The 13,792-nt window shown below is 46.9% G+C and overlaps 1 protein-coding gene across 1 annotated transcript in view; it reads left to right on the top strand.

The window, feature by feature from the left end:
• KCTD1 (potassium channel tetramerization domain containing 1) overlaps positions 1–13,488 on the top strand; it is an 87,456-nt gene extending 73,968 nt beyond the window's left edge. The window contains exons 4-5 of the mRNA XM_082667218.1: positions 8,226–8,531; positions 12,683–13,488. Of these exons, the coding sequence (XP_082523344.1) occupies positions 8,226–8,531; positions 12,683–12,841 (465 nt within the window). The 3' untranslated portion in view covers positions 12,842–13,488. The remainder of the gene's footprint in view (positions 1–8,225; positions 8,532–12,682) is intronic.
• Positions 13,489–13,792: the final 304 nt, after the last annotated feature.

The raw sequence follows: 13,792 nt of genomic DNA, 5'->3' as shown, positions 1-13,792 counted from the left end.
TGGTTTTTCCAAGCTGGTGTCTGATCTGAGACCTCGATGAACCTAGTTATTTTATGTCCCTTCCTTTTATTATCTAGCATAGTCCCTTTTTATATGATGCTGACTTGCTGAAGAGAGCAGGCCACTTGCCCTACACAATGTCCCACCATCTGGATTTGTCTGGTTGCTTTGTCATGTGAGCTCATTACGCTAACCTCTCATTTCCTGTAAACTGCAACTTGTATCTAAAGACTTGATAGGGTTAAGTTAACTATTTTGGTGAGAATACATCCCCAGTGATGTTGGGTACTTCATATTACGTCACATTAGCAAACACATGTGTTTGAGTCACCACTAATGATACTAGGAGTGACCATTCAATCAGGGTACGTTCTGTGTTCCTGTAGTTGCAACAAAAATGATTCCTGTCTCGCTCAGAGTTTCTCGGCTCACAGTATTAACGTTTTGAGCCACATGATTGTTGTGGTAGGGCTGTCCCATGCATTGTCGGATGTTGAGTAGCATGCCTGGCCTCTACCCACTACCTGCCAGTAGCACCCAACCCCTCCCAGTTATAGAACCAACAATGTCTCCAGACATTGCAAAATGTCCTAGCTTAAGGAAAAGAGGAAGGAAGGATTTATGGGAAGGATTCTCGTTTATCTCACAGAATTAGTGGGAACATTCTCTCAGGGGTGGAAACACCAGGGCAGCTCTGAGGACCTTGGTTGTGGGAGTCTGTGGGCTTCTAGACTGCTGCCCTTAACCTGGCTCTGCCCCAGCAATGCCAGGGTCTCTCTCCCCTTTTTTGGTTCCACAGAGAGACCATCTGATTGGCTCCACGTGGCTCCGATGCTGGTGCTTTAGCCAATCAGCTGCGGCAACACAGACATGTCTTCTAGGTACTCATTCCTGAGGAACGAACTTTCTCAGAGGAGGCAGAGTGCTGAGCTGGGGAGACCTTCCCCCCCACCCCCCCGCCGGAAGTTTCTTCTTCCCTAGCACCTGAGAGAGTGCCCACTCAGGATGTCGGCCCCGCCCACGGTCTCAGCTCTGCCGCCTAGAGTTTGCGTCCCTGCTGAGGGACTGTTGCTCCTGGTACGCCTGCCGAGGCCCACTTCTCTCCCTCTCCCCAGGACACTCCCTCCGAGGCAGGATAAGCTGCAGTAACCAGAGGTAGCAGCCAGCGCCGTGTCAGATAGCATCCCAGCCCTGGCCACACGCCAGGGTGTGGCTTCCGGATGCTCATGGATCTGCCTTGGGCTCTGCCCTCGGCACCCTGTCAGATAGCATCCCAGCCTTGGCCCTCGCCACACCTGCACAGCAGCCCTAACTCCTGCAGCCTCGTGACCCGGTGACTTGCGGCGCCAGGGTGTGGCTTCCAGATGAACATGGATCTGCCATCGGCACCCTGTCATTGTCACCTGTGGACACTTTAGCTTCTCTGGGAGAGTCAGAGAGGTGGGGGGTGGAGACAGTGGCCGGGTAGAGAAGGGACCTTGCCACCTCTCACGTTACCTTCAGTAGCCATCAGGGCTGGGCATCCTTGGCCCAGGAAAAGGAGTGGTCGGGAGGGGCTGGAAGATGGTGTTCAGATGGTGCTGAACAGGGAAGAAGACTCCTGGCCGGAAGTACCAAGTGGTAGCAGGGCAAAAGGAGTGAGTGGGCCAGTCCTCCTGGGCTTTGAAGAAAAGGAAGGGGTTTGGGGACGGGGAGAGCAGACCAGGCGGAGCACAGAGGAGTTTTAGGGCAGTGAAACTACCTTGTATGATATTATAATGCTGGATACATGTCATCAGACAGTTGTCCAAACCCACACAGTGTTCAACAGCGAGAGTGAACCCTAACGTGAGGACTTCGGTTATGATGTGTCAGTGTAAGTTCATAGATTGTAACAAATGGACCGGTCTGGTGGAGGCTATGGGTAGCCAGGGAGGCTGTGCATGGGTGGGGGGAGGGGGCATATGGGAAACCTCTCTACCTTCTGCTCAGTTTTGCTGTGAACAAAACTGCTCTAAAAAAAGAAAATTGAAAGGAAGGAAAAAAGGAAGGAAAGGAGGGAGGAAAGGAGGGTTACAGAGCCAGGGAAATTAAGAACCTTAGAGGTCCCAAACCTCAAACACTGAAAAAACTGTGATGGCCCACCTCCCCCTAAAAAACACGTTTTTAAAGCCAAGTTTTCTAAGGATCTGTTTCTGTTTATGATCACTACATGGATGCTACTGTTGGAATGTAAAATATAAAATCCTTTCATTTCCCCTCGTTTTCTTGGCGCCTCCTCTTTGCAGGTGCCCAGATACATACATACCCTGCCTTCTGGGGAGCCAAGCATGGCCAGAGAGACCCGGGAGCAGGACCCCCTGTCCCGAGCGCGGGTGGGAGAAGAGCTTCTAGAGCTCCAGGGAGGAGTTGGATGCATTCCTCGTAGAAAAACCCTCTTTGTGCCCATGGTACCTAGCATGGCCGCTGCACATAAACAGGTCTTAAAATGAATGAGTGAGTGGCTGAGTTGCCTTTTGAGTGGAAGGACCTGTGAAACTTCAAGTACATTAGGCGTGAAATAAGCCTTTCAAGGGTTTTGTGGAACTAGAAGCCATGTGTGGTAGGCTGAGTAATGGCCCCCAAAGGTGTCCACATCCCAATCCCCAGAACCTGTGAATGTCACCTTACGTGGCAAAAGGGACCTTGCAGATGTGATGAAGTTTAAGGGTTTGGAGATGGGGAAAGTATCCAGGATAACCCAGGTGGACCCAATAGAACCATGGGAGTCCTTAGAAGTGAAAGAGGAAGGCTGGAGGGTCAGAGTCAGAGAAGATATCAGGAAGGAAGTGGCGTGATGGTTAGCCACGAGCCAAGGAATGTGTGGGCAGCCCCTGGAAGGTGGAAAACACGAGGAACCTGATTCTCCCCATGAACCTCCAGAAAAAGAGGCAGCTCTGCCAATACCCCGTCTTTGTCCTGTGAGACCCGTTTCAGACTTCTGACCTCCAGAACTGCAAGAGAATAAATTTGTGCTGTTTTACACCACCAAATTTGTGGTAATTTCTGACAGCAGCAGTAGGAAACCAATACACTGTGTTTATCACTTTCCTCCCTGTATGGAAAATGTCTTCTGAATTCAAATATTTAATCAAGAAATGAGCTTTGGAAAAACGGCCCATCTGCCTTTTGGAGTCCACGCACATTTACTTTCCTGTTCCGTGTACTTCTCTCCAAGGTCTCAGGGAAGCCCAATGTATTCACCTGTAAAATGAGATCTTGATCTTTCTGCCTCTCAGAATTATTGCAAATCTCAAAAAAAATATTCTTTTTTATTTTAAAAATATGTATTCTAGGATGTTAAATTATTTAAACAGGATAATACGTCTGTGAATAACCTTTTACTGAATATGAGGCTAAGCAAGAGATGGGGTGGATGCTGTCTTAACGAGAGAAGGTAAAGTCAGCATGGGAGCAGAGAAGAGTAATGGCTACTAGAACATTCTGGACTTGCTTTGCTGAAAGCAGACATGGATGCTTTGGATTCACTTCCTTCAAAAGAAGAACTGGGGCCAAACCTGCTTCAGCCCCGTAAACGCCTGCCCATTTCCACCTCGTCCCTTGGAAACAAGAGGCTGGGTCGTCTAGAGTTTGTAAAAAGCCAATGAAAGGAAGGCGGGCGTCTTCAGATAGGAACTGAGTCTTCAGGGAAAAAGACTTCAAAAGATTGAGATACCAGAAGAGATGAGCATAAGGCCAGAAAACCTAAAAGGAAACAGGATAAACCCTAAACAACGTGAAATGTAGACAGTAAAATTATATGATCCTGACTGAGGAAGGAAAGGAGGATGAGGCTTCTGGAGAGCGTGGCCGTGGAGACTGAGTCTGTTCTGTAGGGAGTTCTCGGATGAGACGGGAGGCGAGCGTTAGGAAGCAGAGAAGGACGGATGTAAAGGAGCCTACCATGAAAAGAACAGCCAGCGTGAGCTTAGCTGTGCAGAAAATGGTGACAGGGTGACCCTTCTGGTGCTCGGGCTGGTGGAGGACGATGCTGGGAGGCGAGTCAGAGTGGGGAGCCAATGGCCACGCCAAGCGCACGCGCTCAGCTGTTCTCCAGCCCTCCCTCCCTAGCGCAGACAGCGGCCCCGTCCTGCAGACCAGATGGTGCGGCGGTAAAGGAAGAAGTGGAGCCAGGATAGTCAAGAGACAGTAAAAGAACACCTGGCAGCTTGAGGTAGTTCAAGGCTAGGCCTGTGAGATGACGTCCCAGGTGCCGGATGATCTTCGGGAGAGCCCTTTTAATCCTTCACTTTACCGACCCCTAACTAGCAGGGTCCTTGAGCCGCCCTGAGCAGGGCCAAAGGGCTGATAAGGCCAGTGTTCCCCTCTTCTTCCAAGAGCGGCTAATGATAGCTGTGAACAACATTATGTAGGGAGGGGCTCAGTCCATGGCGGACTTCAGAGTGGATTATTACACACTTGCTTTGTGAACTCAGAGGAAAGAAGGAGAAGGTCAGAGTCAGCGTAGGGGGGACTTGTAACCCAGGCCCTGTTAGTCTCATTACTTCGGGGTTATGGTAGACAAACTGGTAGATCAGGATGTTTGCACGGACACAGGCTCTTACAGTAGCGGGGCTGGAAGCAACTTGAATGCGATTGGTTCCACTCGCTTGACAGGTAAGTACACTGGAGCCCTAAACAGTTAAGGGGACTGGCTGGCAGTATGGTGACTTGGAGCCCCTCCCAGACCTCCAGCCTTTCCCCTGGAGTCCCACCCAAACACACAGTATTTCAACAAGAATCTAACAAATGCCACAGTTATGGGCTGGATTACAGATTGTATAACCAGGTGGCAGCCACAATCCAGAGACTTAATTTATTAGCTGACTGTCAGCCTGAACAAAGCCCTGTATGTAGCCCTGTCCTCTCAGTACTTTTAGAAATGATTCACACATAGAAACAGGACACCCAGTTCAAAATGACACAAAAACGAGAGGGAGACCGAGAACATGGGTGAAAGAATTTGAATTTTCTCAGTACCTTGGAACGAACTCAGAACCTACAGTATGTAATTTAAAGAGGGATAAATAATGGAGGACTTAAAAATTTTCACAAAAGCTGAATGAGGAAGACCTAGCTCCATAGCAGCTTTGTGGAAAAGGTGTAGGGATTTCACTGTAAGCTGAACAAGCAGAATGTGAATAGAGCAATGGGACTGTGGGGATGCCAGCTTTCGCTAATATGACCTCATGCCGTGTGGTGGGCAGAGTAATGCCCCCCAAAGACGTCCATGTCCTAACTCCTGAAAGCTATAACTGTGTCACCTCACACAGCAAAAGGGACTTTGCAGATGTGACTAGATGAAGGATCTTGAGATGGGGGGATTATCCTGGATAATCCAGGTGGACCCAACATACTCAAAGGATCCTTACAAGTGAAAGAAGGAGGGGAAAGGGTCAGAGTAAGAGGAGGAGATGTGACAACGGTAGCAGAGCGGGGAGTGATGCAGGACCGGACGCCAAGTGGTGCAAGCAGCCTCTGGAAGCTGGAAAAGGCAAGGAAATGGATTCTCCCCTAGAGCTTCCAGAACAAACAGCCTTAGTGATTCATCTTGGACTTCTGATTCCCAGAACTATAGGAGAATAAGTTCATATTGTTTTAAGCTACTAAACCTGTGCTAATTATTACAGCAGCAACAGAGAACTAATACAGACTGCATTCATAGCGGTTACAGTGTCCAGCCAAGCAAAGGTGGTGCAGTGCACTCATGAGATCACATCTGAAATGTTAGGTTCCATTCTGGTTTGGGTTTGAGGCAGCATGTTGACAAATTCAAGTACAGTTGACCCATGAACAATGCAAGGATTGGGGGGGCAACCCTCCTCGCAGTTGAAAATCTGCATATGATTTAATCGGCCCTCTGTGTCTGCAGTTACACATCTGCGGATTCAACCAACTGCAGATCATGTCGCACTGTGGTACCTATTTAGTGAAAGAAGTCCACATGTAAGTGGACCCGTGTAGTTCAAACCCGTGTTGTTCAAGGGTCAGCTGTACATACTAGATGTTGAAGAACTTCGAAGTCATAACAAATGAAAGGGAGCTGAAACGATTGGATATTTTCAGCCTGAATAATATTTAGACATAACAGTTGTCTTCAAATGTTTGAAGGGTTAACACGTCAAAGATTAAGATCGCTGAAACCCCAGAGTGCAGAATTAAGAACAAATAAGTTGAAGTTACAGGAAATTCAGGTCATTCTAACAAAGACATTTACAACAATCACAGCTTCAAACAAAGTAAATACTGTGCCGTGTTAAATAGTAAGCTTCCCACCGCTGGAAGCATTCATTCAGTCAGAGGCTGAATGATCACTACTCAGTGACATTAGAAAGGATTCCTCCATGACTCCAAGGGTCAAGGTTGGTCAAGAAGACTGCTGTGAGCAGTTTTAAGATCTGAAGACTTGATGGCATGTTTTTCACTGGAGTCCAGATTCTTTTTCATGCTAAAATTTGTAATTAAATCTCACAGGAGAATAAAAAGCAGTAGTATTGTGTAACTCTCAATACTGTTTAAATCTCCTTGAGAGCTGTCATCTTGATGAGTAAGATATTAAGGTCAGTATGTCACAGTTGGTGGACTTCAAAGATGACCAGGGCACGGTAGTGGGGTCCCCAGGTTGACCAGGAGGAACCTGCAGTTCCCTCCCTCCTACCCTCAGGCTGGGCTGGTCTGGGGGCTCGGTTCTGCCCTCAGAGAGACCACACTGCAGCTTGGTTCTCAACACCTCAAACCGAGCAGTATCTCCTGTGAGACAGGAGGCAAAGCAGGTGAAATGAGATGATGGGAGCAGTGGGCTGCTCTCCTGCAGGGAGCCAGGCTCCTGTAGTGATGGGGTTGCTAGGAGACGACAGAGTAAAGCAGCAGCCCCTTCTGCTGACCAGCGTCCAGGTCATGTCTTACACCTGGCCCGAGTTTCTCAGCATGGAAGGTAGACGATCCAGCTAGGGACCCACTCATACTTTCTTGCCCCTCCAACTCTGTTTTCTGTGGAAGCCTTGAATAATGTTCCAGCTGTTGATTTGCAAGAAAAAGCAAAGTGCCAAATAAAGCAGCTCTCCTGAAGTCGTGCCCTCCTATGCTCCATCCCGAGGCCTCTGGCGGCCCTCGAGCCCTGGGCTCAGGCATTGGCTCTCCTGCAGGCACGGGGCACCGCCTGCCAGCTCCAGCCTGTGGAAGGAAGGCGAAATGCGTGTCGGTTGATTAAAATGTTCTCAACCAGCGTGTCTGGACAAGTGTCCACGTACCTCACAGCCGGAGATGATTGTGGCCATAGCTACATTTAGACATAATATTGACCTGCTTGATAACATTCTTCCTAAGCTGCTGCCTCCCCGTCATCCTCTTTTGTCCTCCCATTCAGTGGCTTGTGTGTGTTTTAATAGATTTCTTTTAAGACAAGAGAAAAAGAAACCACGCCCGAAGACTGGGTGACTGCGTTTTCAGAAGTGGACTAGTTTCTTTTCCTGCACATCTGTCTTTCAGGAGCCCAGGCCTGAGGCTCTCTCACTTTGTTTGCCTCTCTCACTTTGTGATGGGGGCACTGAGGGCTGGTGGAGGGCAGTGCGTCCTCCATCAGCCTCCCCCAAACCATCACCCATCCCGCAAGTTTAGGTAAAAACAGCATGCGTGCCCTCCAGGTGCCCATCCACCCGCTTTCCAGCCCCACCTCCACCATGGCCCTGCCCCTCCCCCTCCTGTGAGACGTTCTGGAGCTGCCACTGAAGGTGACAAGGAGCACAGGCTCCTGGTGAATGGTGCACAGCTATGCCTCCCCCGCCTCGACCCATGTAGGCGTTCCATCCAGCGGCCATAAAGCGGATTCTCACGGACACAAACTGTAAACACCCAAAGGCATTTTTCTACAAAAAGAGAAAAGTCTTGGTGAATCCTTTCACATCCTAGTTTTCTCATCTGCAAAATGGGAATAAAACATGGTTCCCAAGTCACTGGGCAATTATGGGGATTTCATGAAAGCACTTAGAAGGGTCCCACCTGCCCCTTAATACCCTTAGCTTCTATTATAATCACTGAATGAATGAATGCAAATTGAGTCTGTACAAAAGTGTTATATAAGTGAAAAATTTACACCCAGATTTGATTATTGAAGTAACGGGTGAAAAATTCACCTCTCATATGTGGACATTTTTGGCACCTTAAGTTTGCATTTTACACTGTGAAATACCTTTTTTTTTTTTTTTCAGGACTACACTTTGTTATATGAAGAGGCAAAATATTTTCAGCTTCAGCCCATGTTGTTGGAGATGGAAAGATGGAAACAGGACAGAGAAACCGGTCGCTTTTCTAGGCCCTGTGAGTGCCTCGTGGTACGTGTTGCCCCAGACCTCGGAGAAAGGATCACGCTCAGCGGTGACAAATCCTTGATAGAAGAAGTGTTTCCAGAGATCGGCGACGTGATGTGTAACTCCGTCAATGCAGGCTGGAATCACGACTCAACACACGTCATCAGATTTCCACTGAATGGCTACTGTCACCTCAACTCAGTCCAGGTATAGTGTCGTCACACACTGTGTGGCATCGAATGTTGCTCTTAATGCTGTTATCTTGCCTTCATGTGGTACCTTTCCTCCAGAGAGCTGGAGAACCCTCACATGGTTGGGGGACATAAACTGTTCACCCCTCTACAGCAGTCATTCAGTCATTCCACAAACATTTATTGAACATCTACTGTGTGCCAGGTGCTGGTATGAACACCGGAGATACAGAAGGGAAGAAAACAGACAAGAGCCCTCTTTTCATGGAAAAGAGGGAATTATATTATGGGAATGGGGGTGGGAGGGTGCAAACAATAACCAACCTAAATGATGGGCAGGTAGTGAGAAGAGGATGCCTAGGGCAGGGTATCCTGGCAGGGGGAGCAGCGAGTTCTGAAGCCCCCAGGGTAGGAGCACGTGCTTGACATACTGAGGAGTATCAGGAAAGCCAGCGTGGCTTTAAGCGAGTAAAGGTGGGGTGGGTAGTGCAGAGTCCCCCCAGGGACAGATGGTGGAGTGCCCCACAGAGGGTGGGAAGAGCTCTGGGATTCTTTGTTTTGGTTTCTTTGGGGTTTGGTTTCCTTGCTTGTATGAGTCAAATGGAAAGCCATTTGAGCAAGAGACTGACACGTCGTAACTCGTATTTGAAAGTGAATATTCCAGCAACAGGTGGAAACCAGGGGGAGCAAGGGGACCAGTTAGAAAGCTGGTCTAAGCAATAATTGAGAAGTTTCCGACTCTGAATATCTTTTTTTTTTTTTTTTTGGCTGCACTACGCGGCATGCGGGATTTTAGTTCCCCAACCAGGGATTGAACCCGTGCCCCCTGCAGTGGCAGCACGGAGTCTTAGCCACTGGACTGGCAGGGAAGTTCCAAAGTAATTTTGTTTGTTTGTTTTTTGTTTTGGAGGCACCGCACAGCTTGGGGGACCTTAGTTCCCTGTCCAGGGATTGAACCCCGGGCCCTTGGCAGTGAGAGCGCAGAGTCCTAACCACTGGACTGCCCTGAATAGCTTGAATGTAGAGCTGACAAGGTTTTCTGACAATGGCTCTGGGTTGTGGGACAGAAGCAAAGATGACTAAGATTTTTGATGGAGGAACTGGGTGAATGGAATTAGTATTTTCTGAGATAGAGAAGTTTATGGGAGAAGAAGACTTAAGGGCAGAATTCAGAAGTTTGGTTGACAAGGTGTGAGGGGCCACGTGCCTTAGATGATGGTGATTGTGGTCACCGTCGTAACTGACGCGTGCCAGCCCTGGGCCAAGCGTTGTCCGTGCTTGTCTTCTTACACCAACCCTAACAGGTAAGCACTGTAAATTCCCTGTCTTGCTGATGAGAAAAAGGAAGCACACCTGGGTCTTGACTCCAGGTCTGTGTGATTCAAAACGATTTGAAGTCAATGGAGTCAGGGTTTGGGGGCTTTTCTCTGTCTTTTTAGTTGGAACGGGTCCATGGCTTTATTCAGTATTGAGCCAACAAAACCTCTCCCCAAACTCCAAGACTAGAAGCACCCACTCTACCATTCTGCCTCTTGAGGATGGTTTCACAGCTATTTATCATTTTAAAGTTTTGTGATCAGGTGTCTGAGAGCAGAGTAGCAGGAAACTGGCAGACACTGAGCCCTGGGCATGCCAGAGGAAGGCACACACCCCAGCAGGCAGCGGGTGGCACCTGGGCTGTGCAGGCCCGGAGTCGCACCCTGGACCGCCCTGTGCAGTTCCTGAGCGGGGCCTCAGCGATTTAGAAAAGCCTCTAGAGCCCTGAAAGCCTTTGCCCTCCTCCCCCAGCTCTCTCTAGACAGCATTTCATTGCTTCTCTAGGGCCCCATCCCTAGGGCCACTGAATAACTATCAGAAATTCACAAGCCTGACACGTTTCCCAGTCATTCGAGTCTGATCAGATGTGGATTTCCATCTGGATTAACTTCGTCATGTGACATGGCCATGCGAGCTCCTGCCCCATCTAGAGGGCAGGCACCATCCTCTAGGCGTTCAGAGGCTTTGGGATAAGGCACAGGAGCCCTGAGAGCTACCCAAGTGATTTTAATATTCCCAAATGATCACTAACTTTAAGGAACTTTGCTATTAACGAGTTGTGGCTTAAAAAGGAACGGTCAAGAAGCATAAGCTATCTGCATTACACTGGAATAAGCTTTACCATCTTCAAGGTAACATTGGATCATATTGAATAATTATCATATGCATATTAGACCCTCTGGGGAGGAAGCTTAGGGACTTCCTTATATTAGCAATTTAGCGACCTAACAACACTGAAAGACAAACGGTATGAGTTAAGTTCTTTATTCTTCAGCTTCCTCTACCTTTGTAATTTCTCTCCTGATCAAGGTAAAAAAAATCCTTTCCAAGGCAGTGGTTTGGCCAAGCAGGCTGGGGTGCTTCTTGCTGACAAGCTACATTCCTGGGGAAATCTCCTGAGAGCGAGCTGTTCACCTTTTTGTTTTTGTTTTTGTTTCTTGAGGTACGCGGGCCTCTCACTGTTGCGGCCTCTCACTGTCGTGGCCTCTCCAGTTGTGGAGCACAGGCTCCGGACGCGCAGGCTCAGCGGCCATGGCTCACGGGCCCAGCCGCTCCGCGGCATGTGGGATCTTCCCAGACCGGGGCACGAACCCGCATCCCCTGCATCGGCAGGCGGACTCTCAACCGCTGCGCCACCAGGGAAGCCCTGTTCACCTTTTTACTCACCTGCCACCAAAGCACATCTTAATGTGCTTGATTCTGAACTTAGAGATTGTTTTCTTCATAGCGTCCTTCTGCTGCCTGGTGTGCATATGCATTGTGAATTTATGTATAGAAGTAGACACTGCAGGGAAGAGTGTTCATTTTGTTCCCATAAGGACTTTTTTTTTTAAAATTTGCCACCATTTGAGGTTTTAATTTTTAGAATGCATACTCTTGCTTTCCCATCTCATCTAGTTAGCTTTTTTGCAAAATAGATTATATTACATGCAAAAGTAGCCAACCAAAAAATAATAATTCAAAAAAAGACATAGTAAGGATTCACTGTAATTACATTTTGAGAGTTATTTGGTAACATTTCACTTTGTTCCAAAAATTTTAAAAATTTGAGCCAGGCATTTTTTCTAAAGTTATGATTGAGTCATCTTGCCTTTAGAGTGGTGTAGATATAATTTAATTACATCCAGAATCCTGGCAGGGAACATTTGCAAGTCTAATATTTGTTGGATTCCTAAATAAACAGAATGCTCTAGATCAGTTTCCTGTATTTCTGCGTATCTAAGAGTTGCAGGAAATGTTTCCTGCATTCAAGAGTGTCAGACAAGTAGTGACAAACCCAGGGATCTTTCTGGCATTAGGTATTTGATTTCAAAATCAGAGATTATATGGGTTATGTTTGGATGAGAAGTTTAGAACATCTTTATTTTTGGATATGTTTTCTAATACAGATCATATACAACCATTGCATTTATTCTTGCCTCCCTGGATACACTCAAGGCAATAGAACTATTTCAAAAGCCACAAACTTGAAAAGCTGTAGATAAACCTCGACTGTCTTTAATAGTCCATTTCTTCTGCTGTTGAAATTGCATCAGTCTTTCAAGCTGAAATATATTAACTCAGTTTCAGGAAATTTGAACAATGGCCCAGTCAAGAGTGAATGAGTTGAGGCTGATTCACCGATGGAGTAAATTCAGATAATATCACTGTCTCTCCATAGTCTTTATCATCTCATCGAATATATGTTAGTGGTCAATGAGCTTTGAAATGTGAACCCTCTCTTTCGGCAGAGAAGGTGGAGTTGCACATTGCAAAAAACATGGGATTTGAGGCCAAAGAGACCTAAGTTGGAAACCCAATTCCATCACTTAGTAGGAGTGAGCCTCAGTTTTCTCATCTGTCAAATGGACTAACTCCACCCATTATGCAAGGTGGTTGTAATGAGTAAATGAACTTGGCATGTGTAAAGCTAGCGTGTGAAGGAACATTTTAGGTATTAAAAACGTTTGCTCGCTCCCTCCTGCCCTGTAATCCAGAGTTTTGTTTGAAAGCAGAGAAACAGATTTAAGGGCTGGATAAGATGAACCAGAGCTGCACATGATCTCAAACTTGGGGACAGTCTTTGAGCTGTTTATGTGGCCAAAGGACCTAGCTCACCCCTAACTGCCTGCTTGTATCGGTCCCTCACAGGTCCTTGAGAGGTTGCAGCAAAGAGGATTTGAAATCGTGGGCTCCTGTGGGGGAGGAGTGGACTCATCTCAGTTCAGCGAATACGTCCTGCGGCGGGAACTGAGGCGGACGCCCCGTGGACCCTCTGTCATCCGGATAAAGCAAGAGCCTCTGGACTAAGTGGACATATTTCTTATGCAAAAAGGAGAAAACATACACAACAAATAATGCAAACAAGAAAGGGACATTTATGTGCAGTTGGGACAGCAAACCAAGTCCTGGACCTAAAATTGAATAAAAGACACATTTATATCCAATAGAGACCACACCTGTATTCATATGGGAACAATTGGAATAGTGATATCCTCAAGGTGTAAAAAATATATAAATATATATATATATGTCAAAAGGTAGGAAATGCAAAAAAAGAAAAAAAGGTGGTAGCTACAGTTGGTGCTGTGATGGCCGTGAAGTGTCCTGGGCCTCCCAAGGCCTCTGACCAATAAACAAGCCACGAGTGAGGACGCATCTCCTTACAGTTTCCATTGCCAACAGCCATCCATTCTTTCTTTTTCCTTTGTCCTTCTTTTTCCTTTTTAAAAAAAACAAGAACACTTAGAATCGCATTTCTTTGCATATGGAAGTTTCATGTCTCTCTTTAGACGGGGGACTGGGCAGGACTTCAAAAACAACTCTCACGAGCACACTGCATTCGAAAGACGTTAGACATGAAATTTTAAATGTAGTTTGTACAGAAGTCACACTTTTTTGTCCGCCTCACAGATGTGAACATGACTTTGTTTTTAAACCGATCAGTTTTGCAAAGGGGCCAGAATTATTACTTGTTAGAGTTGCTCCAGTTTGAGTCTGCTGCTTTCCTACAATTTTTCAAATTTTATAATGTATTAAATACAATAAACTCTGTTTAAAAAATAAGGTCTGTGTGAAACACACGTGTTGGGGCGAGGCGGTATTAAAACGAAATTTTTCTATTTTAAAATTTTCTGTGTCAAACATTAAAAAGAGGCCTAAAAGCTGAGGCCATTGTTGAGACCCAAACCCACTAAAGGATAAGGATGTCGACCCTCCTTCTGAACAGTTCTGTTACTGCTCAGTGTTAGGTCGGGTGCT

This window comes from Grampus griseus, assembly GCF_964374135.1.
Source record: "Grampus griseus genome assembly, chromosome: 12".
Classification (NCBI taxonomy): Eukaryota; Metazoa; Chordata; class Mammalia; order Artiodactyla; family Delphinidae; genus Grampus; species Grampus griseus.
The sequence above is the reverse complement of the archived record's forward strand: the minus strand, read 5'-3'. Positions and strand labels throughout refer to the sequence as shown.